Here is a 22,434-nt window from a genome sequence, read left to right on the forward strand (position 1 = left end):
TATTTTTGCAAAGGTCACACGACAACCAAGATATTTTCATATACCACAAGCACCATGGATACACTATGTAAACTAGATCTTTTAAACATTGCTTACAAAAATATTTTACAATTCCAACAATGTATTGTTTTTTAAGCTGTTGAATAGACTTCTGGTGCCAAATTCAAATTTTATCTAGAGACTTATGCTTGTGGTCGAGAGACAATTAAGAAATCATATGAAACTTCTTTGCAATCATACTAGACACCTTAATGCATGACTTATTTGTTGAGAATCACAAACAGATGTAAATAGCATAATCAGTCAAAACAATTTCATTAATTAACTTGCTTTAATGAAATCAAGTCAGATTACAGCAAATAAAGTGATTTTGTACACAGATGTAACTGAAAGAACGTACCCAAGTCCAAATCATGACAAGTGGCTTTAAACGTTAGTCTGCCATTAACAGCCTTGTTATTCACTCAGGAATCCACTCCTTCTAATGAGAGCATTAATCTGGATGGTTTTGCAAGAACGAAAGACAAGATCACCAACTGGGAGAGAGCCCCCTTCTGAAGCCTTTAACATTCCCAACTGATGTTGACAGAGCCAGAATCAGTGGATTTAAATATCCTGCAAATTAACTCATTTGACCTCCAAATGCATTAGAACTGACCCTATCTGGATTGGGCTGGTTCGTGTTGGCTCGGCAAATAATGTTCCAAATCGTGGTGACTTGGATCTTCAATATTTTACAACACAGATTTAAAAGGGTGGCAAATCCATCACTGACTTAAAATGGGCTGAGTTGATTGGAGACATTTGAGGGGGCAAATTGTAGCTCTCTGGCTGGCTGTCGCTCAGTGGCGGTGGGTGCCGCTGTGTTGTGAGTGACATCACAGTCCTGAACAGTTCCATAGGTTGGTTTGGTCACTAGGTGATCTCCTTGAAGGCCCTCTTCTCAACATACTTCACCTTGTGTCTCCTCTTGAACCTGTGGGAGGAGGCGGAGCACACAATCAAAGCACTTCAATGGCTTATCAAATCAAGACCATATTCTCTTGTATAAGAAAAACAAAAAGGAGATGTGGAGGGGAAGCAGCACGTTGCCCTCAGTTCCCAGGAGGCTGTTCACACAACAGCTCCCTGAGTTCCATGATTGTCTTCACATTTCCGGGGAAATACTGTGAGCGCAAGGATGGGTTCATCACTGGACATCGTCATGCTTAAGCTGACTGAACCAAAAAGGGGGATACTACAACACATGTTAGCCAGCTAACTTTGATAAAACAACTAAAGTAAGTATTTTCTGGTTCATTAAGACAGCTAAATGTGTGTTTGGTTGTTGGGTCAATTAGACCAAGCCAATTTAAAGCTCATCTTTCTAAAAAATAATAATAATAATAATTAAAAAAAAATCACAATATTATGGCTAACGCATAGATTCTGCTTTGTAGTATACCTCTCTGGAAACAGCCAATAATGCTAACAAATCTAGAATGTTCTACTATGAAAGTTGAGTTAATGACATACACAAACTACTATGTATAAATATATACCTGACATGAGATGCTGTTTGTTTTACAGAAAGGGAGAGAATAACTTACTTGGCTCGTTCTCTGGGCTCAATCATGTTCCTCTTCTGCATACTCTTGAAGCGGTCCTTGAGGACACTACCCTCTGGCTGCAGGACACATAATTACATGTGGAGAAGGGAAACATGTCAGTACACATCAGTAAATGCATATAAATAAATAGTGCTCTGATGAAGGACCTTGCTCCAAAACGGGTAAGCATGTGACATAGTGAATTAAGTTGCTATGCTGTAACTTTTTCAGCATTTCAGTTCCACATATGTACATGGGTTCAAAATGCCAGCCCAGTGTGAATGTATTGTAGACAGTGAGGGGGATAGTCAGTCAGTCACAAACCTTGAGTGTCCGCAGGGATCCAGGAATCTCATCACTCAGCTGGATCTCTAGATCCTGAGCCTGGAACCTGGGGAGATATGTGAGGGACCATTTCAGACAGAGTATGGAGATCACAGACAGGACAACGGCACAGACGAAACACACTAAGGGGAAAGCAGCACTATGGAAATCGGGCCAAATTATTTGGTTTGGAATGGGGTATAGGTTTTTCTGGAGCCCATTGTTACAGAAATGTCTAAGGCTTCTTCCAGTTCATACTAGGATGCGTTTGACCTGCTTTTCAAATTGGCCAGGAAGCTCTATGGAGGACCTGTTGCATCTCTCTAGATATAAATTGTAATAAATAACGAAGATGGTAGATGAGAATAGTGGCATTCCTGTGGAGGTACTGACTTGAGTCTGCCGAGACGTCGGGGCATGGACTTCTCTGCCTCCTGGTTGGCCTTCCGCTGGGCCACCCTATCTCTGGTCCGCTGCTCCCGCCTCTTCAGGGTCGCCTGGATGGAGCGCAGCTGGAAGAGCTGCTGCTTCTTGTCAGTGAACGCCCTTGCCGCCTGCTTCTGTTGTGTCTGCACAGCAAGAGACAGAGACACCGTCGGTCAGATCCTAAGCTAGCACATGGAGGGGAAAAGCTAGAGCACATTAGGGGAAAAGGCTTTGTAGTCTTGCATGCCTTTATCTTGTCAGCTCGCTCCCTCTTCCTTTCTTTCTCTGTCTTTTTCTCCTGCTGCAAGCCGCCACGAATAGAAACATCCTCTTCCTCCTCCTCCTCATCTTCCTCCTCTTCCACTAGCCCTTCCACTTGTTCCTGGAAGACTGTCTCCTGCAGAGAAACAACAGAGAGGAAGGTCAGGCAAAATGGAGCTGAAGGACCACATACTGTTCTGAATTGTGTAATGATGAACAGTGGGGGGGGGGGGGGGGGGGGGGGGGGGTGGTTCTGTTGTCGTACCTCAGTGGCAGTATCTTCTTGTTTGACAGCCAGCTGTCTCTCTATTCTCAGCTCAGCTTTCTCCCTCTTCACCTCCACCTCATGGGCCTCTAGTAACAAGGCCTGGGAGAAAAAGGTCAGCACTTCCAATACATCAACCACGGCATTACTCAACATGAAGAGACAGAACACCACACATATCATGGGAGCAGAAACATTGATAAATTGGCATTGGCATTTAAATCACTGTTAAGTGTATTAAGTTACCTGATGGGAGAAGAAGTCTGGGTTGTAGGAGCCTCCAGGGGCTATGACCTCCACTGCCGGGAGAATAGAGGGCTTTGCGTTGAGCTTCTCTGGTCGCTAAGAGTGAACAAGACAGCGTTTAAAACTTCCTGGTAAGACAGAGTAAATATACAAACACTCCTATTTGCCTAAGTATCCCTTTTCACTATACAGCACATACAATACTGAGACACTATAAACTTTCAGGCAGTGACAATTCTGCATTCTCACCTTCACACGACTTTTCCCTGTTTGCTCAAGGTAGTAAGGATCTGCTGTCTCTTCGGCTGTAATATGAAGATGGTCACAAACACTGACAGAAGAACACCAACAATTTATTTGACTTATTTTAGCATTTTGAATAGCCAAACTTACCCTCTCCTCCCCACAAGTCATAATAGGGTCTGTCTGGGAAGTTGTTGGCTGCCGTCTTTGCCTTTGACGTTTTAGTTGCCGGTCTGCGGCTCAAGAGACGTTTCTGTCTCCGTGGCAACACACCCATGGCCGCCAATTTCTCGGCATTCTCTGCAATGCGGCGGAGTTTCTTTGCGTTTGGTTGCTGGTGGGCCAAAACACTGGGGTGGAGAGGAGGGAACTGAATTTTAAGTAGTGTCCTAAAGACTTCAACAGTGTGTACAAACACAGCTTATTATGAGAAATAAGCTAACCAAAGTACACTTATCTAAATACAGCCTTGCTGCATGGCTCCAGTTTACAAAGTGGGGGGAAATCTGCGTAGTCTTAGTTTGTGCACACACAAGTATTTCTTATTGGACAAGTTCAGGTGGTCCCTTCCCGGTTGTTTCCATTTCATTACTAGTAAATACGACCCAGCAGAGGGGAAACAGCACATTGCCCTCAGTTCCCAGGAGGCTGTTCACACAACAGCTCCCTGAGTTCCATGATTGTCTTCACATTCCCAAGGAAATACTGTGAGCGCAAGGATGGGTTCATCACTGGACACTGTGCCATGCGCAACCTGACTGAACCGGCCGAACCATCTCCAGCTAAGGGCCAGGGAAGGATGGGGGTGAGAATTGTTAGGGTATATCAGAAAAACTCACTCTTTAGGCGGAGGGACAAGGGAGTCATGCTGCAGGATCAGGTCTATCCTCAGGGGCCGTGAATTTGACTTCTTCCCCTTCTTTCTCTCTTGGACTTCTAGCAGACACAGAAAACACAAACTTCAGTTATTTGACACTCCAAACATTAACAAAGTTGAAGCAGAAAATATATTTTACGTAAACAGTGGTATTGCTTACCTGGCTGGACACCTTTTTTCTGCTCTCCGATGTCCACAAAGAACAGGGTATCATCTGGCTTCTCAGATACCAGTCCTCTGTCGAATAAATTATTAAAAGAAAATGTAAACTAGGCAATTAAATTTGAATCAAAATATGTAGCTAAGGCATAAAGCATGTGTTAAACTGTAAATATAAGTATTAATAACGTTAGGTAACGTTACATAAAAGCAGCGGAATCCTAAGACATTATAACGTTACCAGTAAACCGGTCAAGAAACGATTCCGTTTAGGTGTGTTGCGCAAGGTTGGATAATTATGAGGGTGATTATAGTTAGGAATGTAGGTAGATGTTTTTAATTTATTTTTTAACGTAGTTATCTAGCTAGCTCCCGTGGTTAACCAGCTTAGCTTGCTTGCTAATTAGAATAAACACATTAGCATTGCTAGTTAGCAAGGTACAACTTCCATTTTTGCAAGATGTAGACTTGGACTGATTGACATGCAAAACTAGCTTGCTAGAATAATCACAGATTTTTGATAATGTCGCAATACCTGCTACATAATCGCTTATTAGCAGGTAATAACTAGCAAGACAGCTAGCTCTGTTGGCAAACATGCTGCTCACCCTGTAGCTCTTTCCTGAAGTCTCACGTCATCCAAAAATTCTTCAACATCTTGAATATCACTGTGTTTGTTCCAATTCTTTTTCTTATTCTTATTCACACGCTTTCTCCGGCCACTGTTCAAGTCATCTGATTCGGCCGACGATTTAAAAGATATGAATCCTGGCTGCAACGCTGCCACGCGTTTGAGTCTCTTAACCGCCGCCATGCTGGATCAGCCTTATTTTCTTTCATGAGGTTTAACAGCAGTTGGCATCCAATAAATGTTGCATTACCGCCACCTACTAGACTGGAGTATAACTCCCTTAAACCTTGCTTGAAAAAAATACAAAATAAAGAAAGAAATACAACAAGTAGCCTACCATCTAACACTACTAAAAACATAATAATAATAATGTACAAATAAAATACCATACTCCACTATTTAAATCTATTTAGTCCTACTTCAGGCCAACAGCCTGAAAGGATGGGACACCACCACTTAACACACCCTGTAACTCTTCTGATGTCAAGTCTAACACTTATCTGCAGCTGACTCCACAACCTTTATTTTCTGGGACTTACATTCCATCCCTGCAGTACAGTTGATAACCATTGCTATAAATGCCAAAAATCCAATCTTACTGAAACTTCTCACTTGTTGGTTTATCCCTCTGTACTGGTACAGATCTACTACTCACACCACTCCTCTCAGGATCCCTCCCCCTTGACCCATCTTCCTCTGCTTTCTTCACTGCCTCAGCATATAACAACTTCTGCACTACTCTAACCTTGGAAACCTCAACCTGCCTCTCTCGCACAGGACATTTCTGATTCCCAGCCCAATGGGCACATACCACTACAATTAACACATACCACTACTTTCCCCAATGCTATGTATTTATTTCTCTCATGCCCTTCTGCACACTTCTCACACCTAAAAACCTCCCTCCTACACACTGATGCCACATTGACACCTGTAACAATGTAAAGAATTCGGCACAATAGCTCGTAACGTCACTTTCTTGAGTGCAAAACATTTCTCATCTCTTGCCCCCATTCGTTTAACACAGAGCACCTGCTCCCTCTGACCAGCAGAAACACATACAATTATCACAAGAGGACTTCTGGTTATCTTCACCGATCCCACAGCACCCAACTCTGCTTTCACCCGCCCTGAGACCACTAATGGATCTGCCAAAAGGCAAGGGTCCACTTTTTCCAAAAACTTCACTTCTACTGTCACAGACTGATCTTTATCCTGACCCTCGGTGCAAGCCTCGGGCTCCGAGAACTTCACCACACCTACCACCTCCGATACTTTGCCCTCATTCACTTCCATTTCCCCCTCCTGTCTTCAACTCACTCTGTTCACACTTTCTACCATTCTTCTTTAACAAAGAATCTCCCTTTTTCCCGCCATTTTTAACCTACTCAAGCTCACCCTCACTCTGTGTCTTAGACTTCATCTGACTCGCTTTTCCCCTCCATTCTTCCTCCGTATTCCAAGTATAAGTCTCCTTATGATAATACTGCACTTCTGCTGACATACACCTTGTTCTTGCCTTGTCAAGGGACGCCATTTAACCGGCTGTCACAATCCCCGTACAATCATGCTGGATCAGCTTCGTCTTCTGTGGGGATTATCGGCAGTTGGCATCCAACGTTATGGTGCATTACCGCCAGCTACTGTATTGGAGTGTGGGCCAGAAACAGACATGAACTAAATCCTACCTGCCAGGTCCGTTGCTCTTAAAAAAGACAACAAAATATTTGAGACTATATCTCATGACGTTCTACTCAATATACACTTTAAACTAATTTCCTGTATCCCCTTCATATTAGATCTCAGCCTCTCTCTTTCCCTCTGATACTTCCCACACTGTAGCAATACATGCTCCACGGCCTCTGTTTACTGGCAATAATCACACTTTCCTGTTGGGATGCTTTCCTATCACATTTAAGGACTTATTCAACTGACTGTGTCCCACCCTTAATCTTGTAAAAATAGCCTCCTCTCTTCTGTCCCTTCCCGCAGTCCTCCCCTCTCTGACTTTCCTCAGTATGTGAATAAATTCCTGCCCTTAGTATCTCTATTCCACTATTCCTGCCATCTCTGCCCCATCACTGTTCATATCAGGCTTTTTGCCTCTGCATTGCTCATTGAAACTACAACATCAACACTACTAAGTGCTTGTTTCACCAGTACATCAACTGCCTCGTTCCCCTCCACATGGGCTGGGACCCAAGTAAATTCTTATCTGTATACCCATCGGTCTATTCCTGCCATGGTTTTGTAGCACCTCATAAAGCAGGTCTTGTCTGCTACGTGACCTAAAGGACTGGAGACTCCTTAGCACTGCACATGAATCAGAGCGAATAACTACTCTGTCTGGCTTGACTTCCTCCACCCACTTCAAGGCCAACAGTATGGCCATCAGCTCCGCCGTATATACAGCCAGATGATCTGTAATGCGTTTCCTGACTCTCACCTCACATTCATGCTCTACAAATGCTGACCCAGTATGTCCTGTCCTCAGATCTTTTGAACCATCTGTGTATATGGCAACAAAATCCTGATACACAGTATCCAGACGTCTCTTAAACAAAACAGATGGATCACCCTCCTAATCTTTCTGACGTCTCTCCAACACTTCTAGATTAACTACTGGAGGCGGGAGTAGCCATGGTGGATTTACAGAAATAGCTACCATTGGACTAAACTCCCTTCCATACAGTCCCATCTCCTTCGCCTGGGTATTACCCACTCACCCAAAGCTTGTGTTCTGTCTTCGCTCATGTTCCCAGCATGCCGGTAAAATCCCTTTTGCAGGATGAGACACCCCATGTCCCCGTGGGTTGACCAAATAATTCATTGCCAGCTGCTGTCTCCTAATCTCCAATGGCATTTCCCCCATCTCCACCTGTAGTGCAGCCTCTGGGAGATGTCTGAAAGGCCCCACTACATATTCTGAGTCCTTGACCTTGTATGACATCTAGCCTTTCCAATGATGTCCAGGCTGCCGAACCATATGCTATAATGCCATAGTCTATTACAGATTGGATCAATACAACATATATAGTCCTCAATGAGGAACTCCCAGCCCCTCACTCCTTCCTATCAGACAGCGCATCACATGTAGCACCTTCTTCCACTTTCCTACCACCCTCTCAATGTGTTCTGCCCAGGTCAGTCTAGTGTCAAAATATACCCCAAGAAACCTGAAGGTCTCCACCCTCTCTAAGTTTCTCCCATATAACCTCAAGCATACCTCATCTCCCACCTGGTAAAGAACACTCTCTTCGCTACAGAGAACCGGAATCCCCACATTAATGCCCACTGCTCTACCTCATCAATTGCTTCCTGTACCTTCCTGACTATCTATGGCACATTTCTTCCTCTCTTCCATAAGGCCCCATCATCTGCAACGACCTCCCAATATCCAGCTGTAACAGAGTAAACATCATTGATCATGATTGAGAACAACAGAGGACTAATCACGCTCCCCTGTGGTGTACCGTTATCCACCAGGTAGTTGCCTCAGAGACCCTCACCTGGATAGACCTTCCAAACAGCAAATCCTATATCCAGTTGTACGTTCGTCCTCCTACCCCCATAATATCAAGCTTGATTAACAACCCCTTGTTCCACATCACACGTCTTCTCCACATCAACAAATGACAGCTACAACAGTCTCCTTGTTAACCTGAGACTTCCTGACCTCTGCTTCCATAAGCAGAGCACTGGGTCCATAGTTCCCCTGCCCTTCCTGAACCCACTCTGGTGATACTAGCCCCCTGCTCTCCAGGAAGTAAGTTAGCCTCTCCGTAATCATACGTTCCATGATCTTACATACATGTGATGTTAAAGCTATTGGCCGATAGCTTGTTGGCCTCGTTGGATCCTTTCCTGGCTTCCGGATTGGTACCACTACTGCCTCCTTCCAACTGCCTGGTAGCTTCCCCTCCTCCAACACTGTTGTACAACACCAATACCTTATCCAGTGCCTCATCACTAAGATGGGCCAACATAACATAGCACACCTCATCTTTCCCAGGTGAAGTTAACCCAGCCTTACCTATTCCCCTTTTTTTATTTTTTTTTATTTAACCAGGAAGGGCTCATTGAGATTTAAAATCACCTTTTCAAGAGCGTCCTGGCCAAGATAGGCAGCACCAAGTCATTACAAAAATTACAGACAGACAACATAAAAAACTACAAGTAATCTAGTAAAAACCATTGAATTCACAAGAGTATAACAAAATCAAAAACAGTAAATTAAAAACATTGACAGGTCAGGGAATCAGCCTCAAAATCCTTCATCAGTGATTTAAAAACACCAATCGGGACAAGTTCTTCCAGATTAAAATTATTTTGTAAGGTGTTCCAAGACGATGGCGCAGAGTACAGAAAAGACCTTTTACCAAATTCAGTTCAGACATTTGGAACAGTTAGCAGGATAAAGTCCAGCGAACGAAGAGAGTACCCACCACATTTCTGAACAATAAAAATGCCCAAATAAAAAGGTAGTAAACCCAAAATGGCTTTGTAAATAAAAGTATACCAGTGACGGAGCCTACGAGTGACTAGAGAAGGCCAGCCAACCCTGGTATACAAAGTGCAGTGGTGCGTAAGGGTTTTGCAGTTTAAAATAAATCTCAAAGTGCCATGGTAAAGAGTGTCAATTGATCTCAAACACTGAGGGAAGCATTCATATATAAAATATCCCCATAGTCTAGTAAAGGCATAAATGTAGCTGATACTAGCCTCCTTCTGGCTTCAAAAAAAAAACAGGCCTTATTCCTAAAATAAAATCCCAATTTCAGCTTCAATTTTTTTGTAAGTTGTTGAATATGCAATTTAAAAGAGAGGCCGTCATCAATTAGAATTCCAAGATATTTATATGAGGTTACAACCTCAATCTCCTTGCCCTGACAGGTAGTAATAGGTGAAAGGTTCAGAGGTCTATTTCTTGCATTAGAAAACACCATTAGTTTAGTTTTGTCAGTATTGAGGATAAGCTTCAATTGACACAAGGTATGTTGAACAGTATAAAAAGCAGTTTGCAAGTTCTGGAAAGCTTTCGTAAGAGACGAGGCACAACAGTAAATAACAGTATCATCAGCATAAAAATGAAGTTGTGCATTTGACATTTTTGTCTAAATCATTTATAAAAAAGGTGAATATTTATACCTTTATTTTCACCTCTGCCATGGTATATGGTGCATTCAACACATCCTTTACATCCTCCCTCCTATCCAGCATTGCAGGATGCTCCTCTCTCATTCTCTCTCCCCCTCATCCTCTTAATCATCCCCCACAGGTGTCGCACTTCCAATGGTGTCACAGAACCGACGCCAACATGACCTCTTTGCATGATGGATAGTTCTCCTCACCAGGGCCTGCTTATACTGAATCAGACTGACGGATAGTTCTCCTCACCAGGGCCTGGGCCTGTTTATACTGAATCAGACTGATGGAAGTTATGCATCCTTTTCAGTAGTCTAAATGCCCTGTTCCTACTCCTCACCATTTCCCCACACTCCTCCGTCCACCATGGGGCTGCTTTCCTCCTCCTCCTCCCTGAACTCTTAGGTATAGACTCAGTAGCTGCCCCCACTAACGCTGTTCTCACCCAGTTAGTCATACTATCCACCCGAGCCATCCCCTCCTCACACAGCTCCTGAAACTGATCCCACTTTGCCCTTCCAAACACCCACCTGCCTACTCCATCCACTGACACATCTCCTCCTCCCTCTGGCCTTCCTTAATTTTTGGTCAGTCACAGTGGTCAGGGATTCTGCCACTGTGTACTCTCTGTTTAGGGCCAAATAGCATTCTAGTTTGCTCTGTTTCTTTGGTAAATTCTTTCCAATGTGTCAAGTAATTATCTTTTGTTTTCTCATGATTTGGTTGGATCTAATTGTGTTGCTGTCCTGGGGCTCTGTTTGTGTTTGTGAACAGAGCCCCAGGACCAGCTTGCTTAGGAGGCTCTTCTCCAGGTTTATTTCTCTGTAGATGACGGCTTTATGGAAGGTTAGGGAATTGATTCCTTTTAGGTGGTTGTAGAATTTAACAGCTCTTTTCAGGATTTTGATCATTAGTGGGTATTGGCCTAACTCTGCTCTGCATGCATTATTTGGTGTTTTGCGTTGGCACAAAAGCCATGACAGGGAGACATAGTGAAGTGGTAACGTATGTGCAAGCAGTTGCTCCCAACGCCACTTGGGTACACTGCAGCATCCACCGAGAGGCTCTTGCTGCCAAGGGAATGCCTGACAGCTTGAAAGACATTTTGGACTCTCGTGTATTTTCTGCACTATGCAATGATATGGGCAGTAACCATGTAACGCTTTTACAACATACAGAAGTGCGCTGGTTATCAAAGGGCAAAGTATTGACATGTTTTTTTGAATTGAGAGAAAAGCTTAAAGTTTTCTTTACTGATCATAATTTTCCCTTGTCTGACCGCTTGCATGATGACGAGATTCTGACACGACTGGCCTGAATCTCGGATTACAGGGACTCCGCAACTATATTCAATGTGCGGGACAAAATTGAGGCTATGATTAAGAAGGAGCTCTTATCTGTCTGCATTAACAAGGACAACACACAGGTCTTTCCATCATTGTATGATTTTTTGTGTGCAAATGAACCCAAGCTTACGGACAATGTCAAATGTGATATAGCAAATCACCTGAGTGACTTGGGTGCGCAATTACGCAGGTATTTTCCCGAAACGGATGACACAAACAACTGGATTCGTTATCCCTTTCATGCCCTGCCTCCAGTCCACTTACCTATATCTGAACAAGAGAGCCTCATCGAAATTGCAACAAGCTGTTCTGTGAAAAGTGAATTTAAATCAGAAGCCACTGCCAGATTTCTGGATTGGGCTGCGCTCAGAGTATCCTGCCATGGCAAATCGTGCTGTTAAGACACTGATGCCCTTTGCAACCACGTACCTATGTGAGAGTGGATTCTCGGCCCTCACTAGCATGAAAACTAAATACGAACACAGACTGTGAGTGTAAAATTATTTAAATTATTTATCTCCAATACAACCCAAAATTGCAGAGTTTTGTGCATCCTTTCACGCACACCCTTCTCATTAACCTGTGGTGATTTATTCACAATTTTCAATTAACAAATAAAGTTTTATGTAAGATGGCTAAGTGCAAAATGTATGATTATTATTATATTATTATTTGGTCCTATAAGAGCTCTTTGTCACTTCCCACGAGCCGGGTTGTGACAAACTCACACTCATTCTTATGTTTAATAAATGTTTAGGTTAGTGTGTGTGTGTGGCAGGCTTACAATGATGGCAAAAAACAACATTTGAGAGTGTGCTGACCCTGGTGCTAGCTGGAGGTTGAATGTTTGAAGAGATATGGGACTATAAAAAGTTTGGGAACCACTGCTCTAGGGCATCGGTGGCTAGATGGAATTTGTGGTATTCGTGGTCCTGAGAACTGGACCTTTTTTGGAACACCATTATTTTTGTCTTACTGAAATTGACTGTCAGGGCCCAGGTCTCACAGAATCTGTGCAGTAGATCTATCCCCCACTCACAGATTCCTGCCATTGCACGAGATACCAATGTGAGGTCTAAGGCAGACTCTTTCCCTGTGGCACGACATCAAACCTGGTCCCTCAGCCATCATTCAGGCACACCAGATCTTTCATTTCTATCAGATTTTCCATAATTTGGCCATTTCCATCCATCCTAACTCCACCCCTTGTCGCTTGCAATCTTTGAACATTCACTAGAACGTCTCCTCTCAAGTTGTCCCTTACCTCTTTAGTGCTAACATTGACAGGCACTCCTGTTATCACCCCTTTAATCCACTGCTTGATCAGTCCAACTGCTCGACACCACCATACACTTCCCTATTTGCTTCCCTCTGCGCCATGTCCTTACAGTACACCAACAAGCTCCCATCTCTTAACACATTAGCATTACAACTTCCCCAATCAACTCCTTTATCACAGACGTCAACCTTATCGGACTCATCTCCCCAACTCCTCTGTCCTCCCTAAACTCCAGAACCACTTTATGCTCCTCCTGACCTCCATACTCCATACTTGCTTCACTTTCTTCTCCATCACTATCTCTTACCATATCTCACCCAGTCTCAGCACAGCCGTGCCAACTGCCGCCACACCGAATAAAGTTTGATTGTTTGTTTATCAAATATTAACCGCTAAACACCGCTTTCAGCCTTTCTGGACAAATCTACTTACCAGAACAGTACCCGGGAGTTCAACGAGCGTCTGCGTAGCCCTTCGTCGTCTCCAGTCCATGCTCTGCTGGATCAGCTGTAGAATGTTCAGTACGAGCTGATGGGCCTTTATCGCCACCTCGAGGAGTGCTTGTGTAAATACCACCCCTGGAAATAAGATATTTGTAGGCCCAAAATGTATAAAATTATAAGATTTTTGCTAGGTATTTTAATACTTTTGTGATTTAAAATTTGTATATAATACTAAAGCAATGTTTGTCACAATACACAAACCTTCCAAGAAATGTCATCTGAGAATCTAAGTTGTTTGATTTCTTACATTAACAACTTTAGGTAACATAAATCCAGTAATTGCTAATTTTGTAATTATAGACATTTTGTCTCTTGCACTCACGTGGAATCACGTGTTCCATAAAACACCTTCAATTAGTCCATAATTGTCATACATTTAAATGGTCAATATCTGCCAATGCAATAACTGGACATTTCAAAAACATCGCACATTATGTAGTCTATCACGCTTTTCTGAATGTATTGATCATGTCTTTCAGTTAAGATTATTGATTGAATAGGTAAATTGATAAACATGTAGAAAAGTTGGTCTCTCTTGTCGCAGCAGATGCATTGTGGGTAACCTGCCATTTTAACCCAATATAGGACTCCATTCTGTTGTGGGAACAACGCAATAAATAAGGACACGAGACCAGTTTCACATTTAAACATTAGCTGTTGTATCAAAGGTAAGTGTCGCGTTAGAAATATTTAAAAATATATATTGTGTATTTGTGAATTTTCACTTTTTTGTTCTTTAGATAGTATATTTTTGCAACTAAATCCGCATTCATAGGGAAACCCAAGCTCGACGACCGAAAAAGCAAGCTATTATCTGCTTGTAGTAACTAGAGACCAAAGCACTGCTGTCGAATTTGACACGGTTATGCACCGGTTCTGCGTGATCTTCTGAGTACTGAAGTTTTTCAATCGATTCCTAGTGGTGTCTAGAACAATCTTCAATGTGTTTATAAGTATAAAGCGGTAATGTCATCGTTTAAATGTCGTTTTAATTGTCACCCTCTTGTAAAACACATTCGAATTTTCCTTCCCGTTAATACGTTCCTGTTACAGCAGCCATCGTCTCCAATGCGTAAGAGGCAGGGTCCTATTTGGTGAAAAACATTGCTCATTGGCGAACAAGGAAGAAACTCCCGCCCATCAGATCGCTAAACAAGTCCCGATTGGTAGTTGTAAGAAACCTTTACGCTGTAATTCGCTCAATTTGATGTACATCTTTGCGTAATTGAGCCACAGGCTTGGGGACAATCAGTGTTGTAAACAAATATCAAATTGTAAGCATGTTGATTGGTAGGTTACTTTAAGTGGTATCGGCTACTAGTTACCTGTCAAATTGTACTCTTAATATAATTTTTGGATTAACCAGTACTAACTCTAACGTAATCTGATCATTTCCTTTTACATTTGGATTAATTTTCCTTTAGAATCGTTAGACAAAAGATCCATCGAACGCTTTTGGTGTGGTCTCTACTTGTGGTCAGGTGGAACAAATTTTAAACGTGCCTCTTATTTTCTTCCAATGATGAATTGAAAGGTGTCTATGTATTTTTTCATAACATTCTTTCTAAACGTATCCGTCTTGTTTTTCAAAAGTAGCAAATCAGATGACTATTTTTGATGCTAACGTAACATTAGTTAACTTTGTAATCAGATGACATGTAACAGATTATTCCCCGTTGATTGGATAGTGTATCGAATCATTAATAGACTAAAAATGCACTTTTATGGGTTCATAAAGCTGAAGTGTCTCACCTAAAATCAAATGCCTCATGAAAGCTTGGCATTTGGAAGTAGGTTGACACGTGGTGTTTAGCAGGCTTGGTTTTATGCTGCAATTTGATATCTAGTTGGTTACACTTCCATTAACATTCCTGTCTCAATTTTGCCTTAATGCAGGTAATTTGTAGGAGCCATGGCCCGTACCAAGCAGACAGCCCGTAAATCTACTGGAGGCAAAGCCCCACGTAAGCAGCTGGCCACCAAAGCTGCCCGCAAGAGTGCCCCTTCTACTGGTGGGGTCAAGAAGCCCCATCGTTACAGGTGATGGAGAGTGACAAAACACATAGTGCCTGAACAGACTTTGACCCACCTGGCGTCGTGGTCTCCTTTAATAATTTTGTGTAGATGGAGTAAAGGACCACAGTGGTTAATTAATTTCTGTGTGTTTTACTCCAGACCTGGTACTGTGGCCCTGCGTGAGATCCGTCGTTACCAGAAGTCCACTGAGCTGCTGATCCGCAAGCTGCCCTTCCAGCGCCTGGTGAGAGAAATTGCTCAGGACTTCAAGACTGACCTGCGTTTCCAGAGTGCAGCAATTGGAGCCCTGCAGGTCAGGGTTTATGATTTTCGTTAACCCACCAAATAACACTAAAGCCAGACCTATCGGGAATCTGTACACTCAAAGGCAAACTTCGTAATTTTGTCAATGAGGCCCTTTATCATCTTTTGCTGAACTACTGAATGCCGTATGTCTGTCCAGTATGAAGAAAGTTAGTATTAGCGCAATGACTGAAAGTCTATGGGTATCTGCTAGCATGCTCGTGGATATCATACACTTTTAGTCATTGCACTAATGCTAGTTAGCATTGGCTCAAACTTTCTTCATACTGACTCAGGGGAAGCGGATAGACTCATTGCCAAAATCCCAAAGTATCCCGTAACTGCCAGTAGGTCACCACCTTTTATCTCCCCAAATGTTCAAAGAATGCATTGGTCCATACCAAGTTGGAGCTTATGCATGTCAACTGAATTTAACTTGTTTTTTGTCTGCAGGAGGCCAGCGAGGCTTACCTGGTTGGTCTGTTTGAGGATACCAACTTGTGCGCCATACACGCCAAGCGTGTCACCATCATGCCCAAAGACATCCAGCTGGCCCGTCGTATCCGTGGGGAGCGTGCTTAGACGCCTCCATATTTTTACCTCCGTCTGTCTTTTCCTCCCTTCCACTTATCCTTATAAGACGCTTGATTTGAGTAATGACGTGACAAGTAAAGTGTGTGTGTGTAGTTTTGTTCTCATAGCAGCAGACTTTTAGGGTACTTTGTATCTGTTTTGAAGCTGATCTGAGTCACACCTTTTAATGTGTATGCAACTCCGGACAGCAAAGGGTGCATGCATGAAGCATCTTGGGCAAGCATTTCTCCCTCCTACTATTGATACTATTACATTATAACAGGGTTGGTTTTCTAATTGATATACATGGTGTTTTTACATGTACCCTTTATTATAATTTTTTTTTTTACAACTAGTGTTTCTACTGTTTACATGATACATTTACAAATGGGTAATTCTGTTCTGAAATTGATCAATAAAAATATGACTGCATGATTCAAAGTATTGCATAGGCCTATATGTAGCAAAATGTTTATGTATTTCTCCCATGTTTTTATCCAGATCATATTTTAGTTCCTTTCTCAGGTTGTGATACCCTTTTCATACTGATTTAGTTTATATTTTTATTTTTTAAGCAGACATTTTGTAATATCCCGAATTCTCATACAATGGTGATAAACTACTGTTCCACAACTGGTTGAGTGACGTGATTGGCCTGTACTAAGTTGTATGCTGCTGGCAATGGTATTTCTTTTAATCGATTTACCGTACTGTATATTTTAAATAGTGAGCCGTTTCATATTGTTATTTGAACTGTCATATTCATTGGAAACAGTACCCACTTGTTTTACATGACTACAAGTAAAGATACATTTTAATATAAAATGGTGAGTGAACATCACCAGTACAATACTAAAGTTTAAATTATTTCAAATTCCTCACTAAACACACGGCACCGTTTAACTTTTGTTTTTTTACGGATAGCCAGGGGCACTCGGGCTTCATTTACAAGCATGTCCAAAATCTTTATATCACATTCAGACTTTGCTCGTCTTAATATTATATTTCTTAAGGGAATTAAGATGTGTTAATTGTTTAGATATTACTGCACTGTTGGAGCTAGGAACACATATCGCTACCCACAATAACATCTGCTAAACATGTGTATGCGACTGATTTGTGAGGCGTGAGTCTGCCTGATCAGGGGGAGTAGGGATGACCTTGTTCTCTTGGTAAGTGCGTGAATTTGACCTTTTCCTGTCCTGCTAAGCCAGGGGTGTCAAACTCATTCCACGGAGGGCCTTGTGTCTGCAGGTTTTTGGTCTTTCCTTTCAATAAAGCCCTAGACAACCAGGTGTGGGGAGTTCCTAACTAATTAGTGATGTTAATTCATCAATCAAGTACAAGGGTGGAGCGAAAACCCGCAGACACTCGGCCCTCCGTGGAATGAGTTTGACACCTGTGTGCTAAGCATTCAAAATGTAACGAGTACTTTTGGGTGTCAGGGATAATGTGTGGAGTGAACTTTTTTTGTCCAAAATATAAAGTACAGATACCCCCAAAAACTAAAGTAGTACTTACGTATTTTTACTTAAGTACTTTACACGATTGATTGGAAACCAGACCTTTGACATTGCAGGCTGACATTTGCACAATGTATGATATAGAAATGCACAATTACTTCAGTATAATAGCTTTCTTGAGGATGGCAAATTGAAAAGCCAAAACGTTTCCACAACATCTTGAGAAAAATATTGATAGCAAATAGGCTACTATGTTCGCATATGAAATTTGGAGACTGATACAAAGTAACATTCAGTGGCGTACAAAAAAATATCCAAAGGTGTCTGAAGCGCCACAAATGAAACGAAACAAGAAATGTTTGTATACACTATGGCATTCTGGGAGAAATGATTGACATAGCGGCCATTTTCCCGCTGGACGGTTGTTCCCATTGTGGATACGAGGAAGAAAATACTGACACCGCCAGACAAGCTAAACACTTCTCACATTCTTTTAAACCACTTTTGGTGTAGGTAAGTCAAACACCCGACTGCTTTTAATTTACATGATCTTCACATTTAAAAAGTTTCAAATTGCTTCAATTGTGGTGTTATTTTGTTGGAGATCCATCTCGTTTTCGTTGTAGAGGAAAATAACAAACCCCACTGTCGAAACCGCACCGAATTGCAGCCTTTTCTACAGCTAGTGCAACTGGATTAAAAAAATTCAAATTATGCGCGGGTTCGCTTCGGTTGTACGCAGGCATTGGGGGTCGAATTCCTTTTCTGTGCCTACATACGAGTTCTCTGAGATGTCTTCTATGTATATTAGTTGTTTGATGATATTGTCAAACAGCTGTTTATTTAAATATCAAAGTTTTAGTGGTACTCCTTTGCGCTTCTGCCTCTGGTCTTTATCCCGGTTGCGCATCAAGCAGCCGCCATCGTCACAGCGGAGTGGGCGGTCGCTACCAACAACGTCTAGGAGCTGTAGATCGCGCCTCCTCGTGACAGAACACACGCTGATTGGTCTTAGTCATATGTTTACACAATTAGATTGACTAACCTACCAATGCCGTCGTTTTCCACCATTGATTACTTGATTGATTGGCCCACTGTCGACTTTGATTGGGAAGATTCATGTTGTCGCCTCTCAACACTTTTTTTGGTTCTAGATGTGTTCAATGACAGTGAGTGGAACACCCAATTACTGTACAGAAATAATCTTGTTTCACAGGGCTTTTCACATTTTGTGAAAGTTTTGAATCAGCCGAGGTAATGGATGAATAAAAATGCAGTTACTTATCAGGTATAATTGCAATGACTAAAAGTTTAAGCTATAGTAATTATTGTTGTTCTCCCCTTTGTTCAGGTGATTTGTAGGAGCCATGGCCCGTACCAAGCAGACAGCCCGTAAATCTACTGGAGGCAAAGCCCCACGTAAGCAGCTGGCCACCAAAGCTGCCCGCAAGAGTGCCCCTTCTACTGGTGGGGTCAAGAAGCCCCATCGTTACAGGTGAGGTCAAGAAGCCCCATCGTTACAGGTGAGGTCAAGAAGCCCCATCGTTACAGGTGAGATCAAGAAGCCCCATCGTTACAGGTGAGGTCAAGAAGCCCCATCGTTACAGGTGAGGTCAAGAAGCCCCATCGTTACAGGTGAGGTCAAGAAGCCCCATCGTTACAGGTGAGGTCAAGAAGCCCCATCGTTACAGGTGAGAGTGACAGAGAGGCTGAAAGGTCTTGCCAAAGCTGCCCTCTGTCCCTGAGCCACACTACTGGACCTTATTATGACTCTACCACCGGATGCAAGAGAGAAGGATTTAGGCCTAAAGAGTTTGATGACATGTTTGACTCAGGATTTTTGTAATGAATCCATACAGTGGTGTTAGTCATGGGATTGTTCTAACTGTGTGTGTTTTACTCCAGGCCTGGTACGGTGGCCCTGCGTGAGATCCGTCGGTACCAGAAGTCCACTGAGCTGCTGATCCGCAAGCTGCCCTTCCAGCGCCTGGTGAGAGAAATCGCTCAGGACTTCAAGACTGACCTGCGTTTCCAGAGTGCAGCAATTGGAGCCCTGCAGGTCAGTGCTAACCCCAACTAAGGGACACAAGCTGTCATAAACCACATATTTCAAGTTTGAGGCAGGAGGACAATAATTGCATTATGACTTTTTTTAAATCACACACTGAAGAGGAATGCTTCGATCATGTGCCTGAATGTATGACAAAATATAATTTTACAGGTTGATATTGTCCACACATTTTTAAGTGTGTTGTTGTGAGCCATTTCTCCAACCTGTTCTTTGTTGTCTGCAGGAGGCCAGCGAGGCTTACCTGGTTGGTCTGTTTGAGGACACCAACCTGTGCGCCATCCACGCCAAGCGTGTCACCATCATGCCCAAAGACATCCAGCTGGCGCGTCGTATCCGTGGGGAGCGTGCTTAGACGCCTACCTGATTTACCTCTCCTCCCCTCACCAGTCTGCCCTCCCCTCCTCCACCTCTCCCTGCCCTCCCCTCCTCCACCTCTCCCTGCCCTTCCATCCCTCCCTCTCCCTGTCCCTCCCTTCACCCTCTCCTTGCCCTCCCCTCACCCTCTCCTCTCATGTTGGTAGTGATTTAGAGAAACAATGATTATGATAAGAATAACGTGTATAGTGTTGTTTTCTTAGTACTCTCGGCAGCAGACTATTATGGGTACTTTTTTTGTGCATGTACCTGCTTGTTGCTGGTCAGATCCCCCACCACCACACCATCAAATCAGATGTTCCATTGTCATGATGCCGTGTGGAGAGATCAGATAAAACAAGACAGGGAATCTGACATAGGTTGTGGTCACAGGAGGATGGGGTTAGGTTGTCTGCAGAGGGGAGTACCTCTTTCTCTGCAGGGTGCTAGAACAACTGCCCTAGTCCCCTTCCTCCTTCCCCACTCTTCCAGTGAAATAGAGACTGTATCTTTCATGGCAACACCTGAACGAGAGTCCAGCCCCCACCCTTTGTGTGTGAGCGTGTAGATTTTGATCAGCACAGCAAATTGTATACAATTCAAAAACATCTTTGGAGCAATTGTTTATTATTACAATATTGATCATTATCATGGGTATTACTTTTATTTTTTATGCTTACGCACATTTTTCATAGAAAAAATATTTGTGAATGAAATGAAGGTGGATTCAAATAAAATTTTGTACAGAAAACAAAATCGACGTAAGCTATCGTTTCTACAGGTGTTGAAGCTTGTGATTTGTTTTGGCTGTCCAAGGGGATTCTAGATTGTTCATTCTCATTTCATTGCCTCTTATATGATTGGCACTATTTTCCCTTTGTCTTTGAATTCTCAAATTTGGTTTCTGCGATAAATAATTGGAGACAGCATTTTATGGCTTTTGCAAACAAATAGCGAATCCAGTGTTCTTAGTGATCACTCCTGAGGGGCCTTGTTGTGAGGTTTATGGAGCTGGTGGTCAATGCTCTCTTGCAAACTAAAAACAGTCTAATTGGTAAAGTGATCATGTATGTTAATGTTATGTGAGCTGTAATTGGAATGGTCACGGATATTTAGACCTCCCCTTTGCTTCTCAGGTTGATGTGTCACCCTTTTAACTTAAATCATTTTTGTTTCTTGATTGGAATTTGAAATGTTAAGATGTTTAAATAAAACAATGTTTGTAATTTCCAGATTTCTCATATGTGGTAATAAATGGATGTTATACACGTCTGTCAGTTTTGTTTAGTTCATTGACTGAATCAGTTACTACTAACATAGATATTTAATATTATGGCCAGAGCTGTAAAAAGCACACATTTGATCAAATATTATTTGTTATATACACACATGTTTAGCAGATGTTATTGCGAGTGTAGCGAAATTCTTGTGAACAATCATGAGTTAGGTTTGTTTGCTATTACCATCACAATCTGGTGTTTTTGAATGCGTTAACGATCTCAGTCAAATGTTTCAAATAAAGGACAAAATAGATATGTGTGATTATATACATTTTAAAAATCCGTGTGTAAAGGAGTTGCACAGAAATTGTCCAGTACTGAGCTGATGCAATGGAAAGACATAAATAATAAATACAAATTGAAACATGGTTTGTTCTCGTAATAATTTTTGGAGCTAAAAAACGACCAATAGAGGGCAGTAAAGCCCCACATTTGAACAATGAGCCATAGACAAGCCATACTCTGAATGAAGTGAAGACCATGGATGGAGGGGTATCCTTAGAGCCCTATACTAAACATTATTTTAGGTATCCCTTCAACAGTATTCAGACCATTGGAGCTGTGCTGCTCTATCTGAGATAAAACTGAAACCTTACAGAAACATCATTGTATCAGATATTTGTTCTCAGCTGTGGTAAGTCTGGCCTAGAGCACAGTGTCATTCTATATGTTCCTGTTTTTATGTGAAGTCTTCAGATCAGAGAGAGAATATCCCTATAGAGAATGTTCAAAAAGTGATTTATTTCTTTACTTGTTCAGTCATCACATTGATAACTACATTAACAGTAGCATAACAACTGGGCTCAGCCTCAGAGACCCTTGCATTCTCTTCAACATTCACACCAATTTAGATTCTGTTTTATTGTGAAAGTTGTGAAAGTCTGTCCTAATGAACTGCTAGAAGTGAACAGTTAAAGTGAAAATATATGATTGAGGCTCCAAGCATGCAAGGGCCTCAGAATAGCACATCTCTCACAGGGGTGGACACTGGACAGGACAAATCAACATAAAGATCGAATCTGTCTTCTTGACTTTTAGAATTCCCCCCTGAACAAGTATGTCTGAAGTTTTCCACCATGT

At 42.3% G+C, this 22,434-nt stretch overlaps 3 protein-coding genes across 4 annotated transcripts; 2 read left to right on the forward strand and 1 right to left on the reverse strand.

Moving 5' to 3' along the window:
- Window positions 1–312: 312 nt before the first annotated feature.
- On the reverse strand, window positions 313–5,237 carry LOC129832243 (ribosome biogenesis protein NOP53-like). The gene is made up of 12 exons (XM_055896170.1): window positions 4,999–5,237; window positions 4,392–4,468; window positions 4,194–4,290; window positions 3,505–3,704; window positions 3,361–3,416; window positions 3,112–3,207; window positions 2,866–2,967; window positions 2,587–2,736; window positions 2,307–2,482; window positions 1,914–1,980; window positions 1,590–1,666; window positions 313–976 (listed from the first exon to the last, which is right to left on the reverse strand). The coding sequence occupies exons 1-12, from the start codon at window positions 5,202–5,204 to the stop codon at window positions 916–918; spliced, it is 1,365 nt and encodes a 454-aa protein (XP_055752145.1). The 5' UTR covers window positions 5,205–5,237; the 3' UTR covers window positions 313–915.
- An 8,619-nt stretch (window positions 5,238–13,856) lies between these two features.
- LOC129832254 (histone H3.3A) lies at window positions 13,857–16,819 on the forward strand. Its single transcript, XM_055896183.1, has 4 exons — window positions 13,857–13,962; window positions 15,191–15,334; window positions 15,470–15,623; window positions 16,067–16,819. Exons 2-4 carry the CDS (start codon window positions 15,207–15,209, stop codon window positions 16,193–16,195), a joined length of 411 nt encoding a protein of 136 aa, XP_055752158.1. The 5' UTR covers window positions 13,857–13,962; window positions 15,191–15,206; the 3' UTR covers window positions 16,196–16,819.
- A 103-nt stretch (window positions 16,820–16,922) lies between these two features.
- On the forward strand, window positions 16,923–21,351 carry LOC129832255 (histone H3.3A). Of its 2 annotated transcripts, none has more exons than XM_055896186.1 (4): window positions 16,923–17,358; window positions 19,001–19,144; window positions 19,555–19,708; window positions 19,944–21,351. In XM_055896186.1, exons 2-4 carry the CDS (start codon window positions 19,017–19,019, stop codon window positions 20,070–20,072), a joined length of 411 nt encoding a protein of 136 aa, XP_055752161.1. In that variant the 5' UTR covers window positions 16,923–17,358; window positions 19,001–19,016; the 3' UTR covers window positions 20,073–21,351. The 2 variants fall into 2 exon arrangements, with proteins under 2 accessions (XP_055752161.1, XP_055752160.1); XM_055896185.1 differs by lacking the exon at window positions 16,923–17,358 and adding an exon at window positions 18,049–18,162.
- Window positions 21,352–22,434: the final 1,083 nt, after the last annotated feature.

This window comes from Salvelinus fontinalis, chromosome 33, assembly GCF_029448725.1.
Source record: "Salvelinus fontinalis isolate EN_2023a chromosome 33, ASM2944872v1, whole genome shotgun sequence".
Taxonomy (NCBI): Eukaryota; Metazoa; Chordata; class Actinopteri; order Salmoniformes; family Salmonidae; genus Salvelinus; species Salvelinus fontinalis.

Bases quoted from the DNA above. Each gene is read 5' to 3' on its own strand.
- LOC129832243 (XM_055896170.1), bottom strand. From the start codon at position 5,204: ATGGCGGCGGTTAAGAGACTCAAACGCGTGGCAGCGTTGCAGCCAGGA. The intron at 2,968-3,111 runs GTAACTTAATAC...TTTTTCTCCCAG, and splicing joins CAGACTTCTTCTCCCATCAG to GCCTTGTTACTAGAGGCCCA. The intron at 1,667-1,913 runs GTTTGTGACTGA...TGTGTCCTGCAG, and splicing joins GATCCCTGCGGACACTCAAG to CCAGAGGGTAGTGTCCTCAA.
- LOC129832254 (XM_055896183.1), top strand. From the start codon at position 15,207: ATGGCCCGTACCAAGCAGACAGCCCGTAAATCTACTGGAGGCAAAGCC. The intron at 15,335-15,469 runs GTGATGGAGAGT...GTTTTACTCCAG, and splicing joins AAGAAGCCCCATCGTTACAG to ACCTGGTACTGTGGCCCTGC. The intron at 15,624-16,066 runs GTCAGGGTTTAT...TTTTGTCTGCAG, and splicing joins CAGCAATTGGAGCCCTGCAG to GAGGCCAGCGAGGCTTACCT.
- LOC129832255 (XM_055896186.1), top strand. From the start codon at position 19,017: ATGGCCCGTACCAAGCAGACAGCCCGTAAATCTACTGGAGGCAAAGCC. The intron at 19,145-19,554 runs GTGAGGTCAAGA...GTTTTACTCCAG, and splicing joins AAGAAGCCCCATCGTTACAG to GCCTGGTACGGTGGCCCTGC. The intron at 19,709-19,943 runs GTCAGTGCTAAC...TGTTGTCTGCAG, and splicing joins CAGCAATTGGAGCCCTGCAG to GAGGCCAGCGAGGCTTACCT.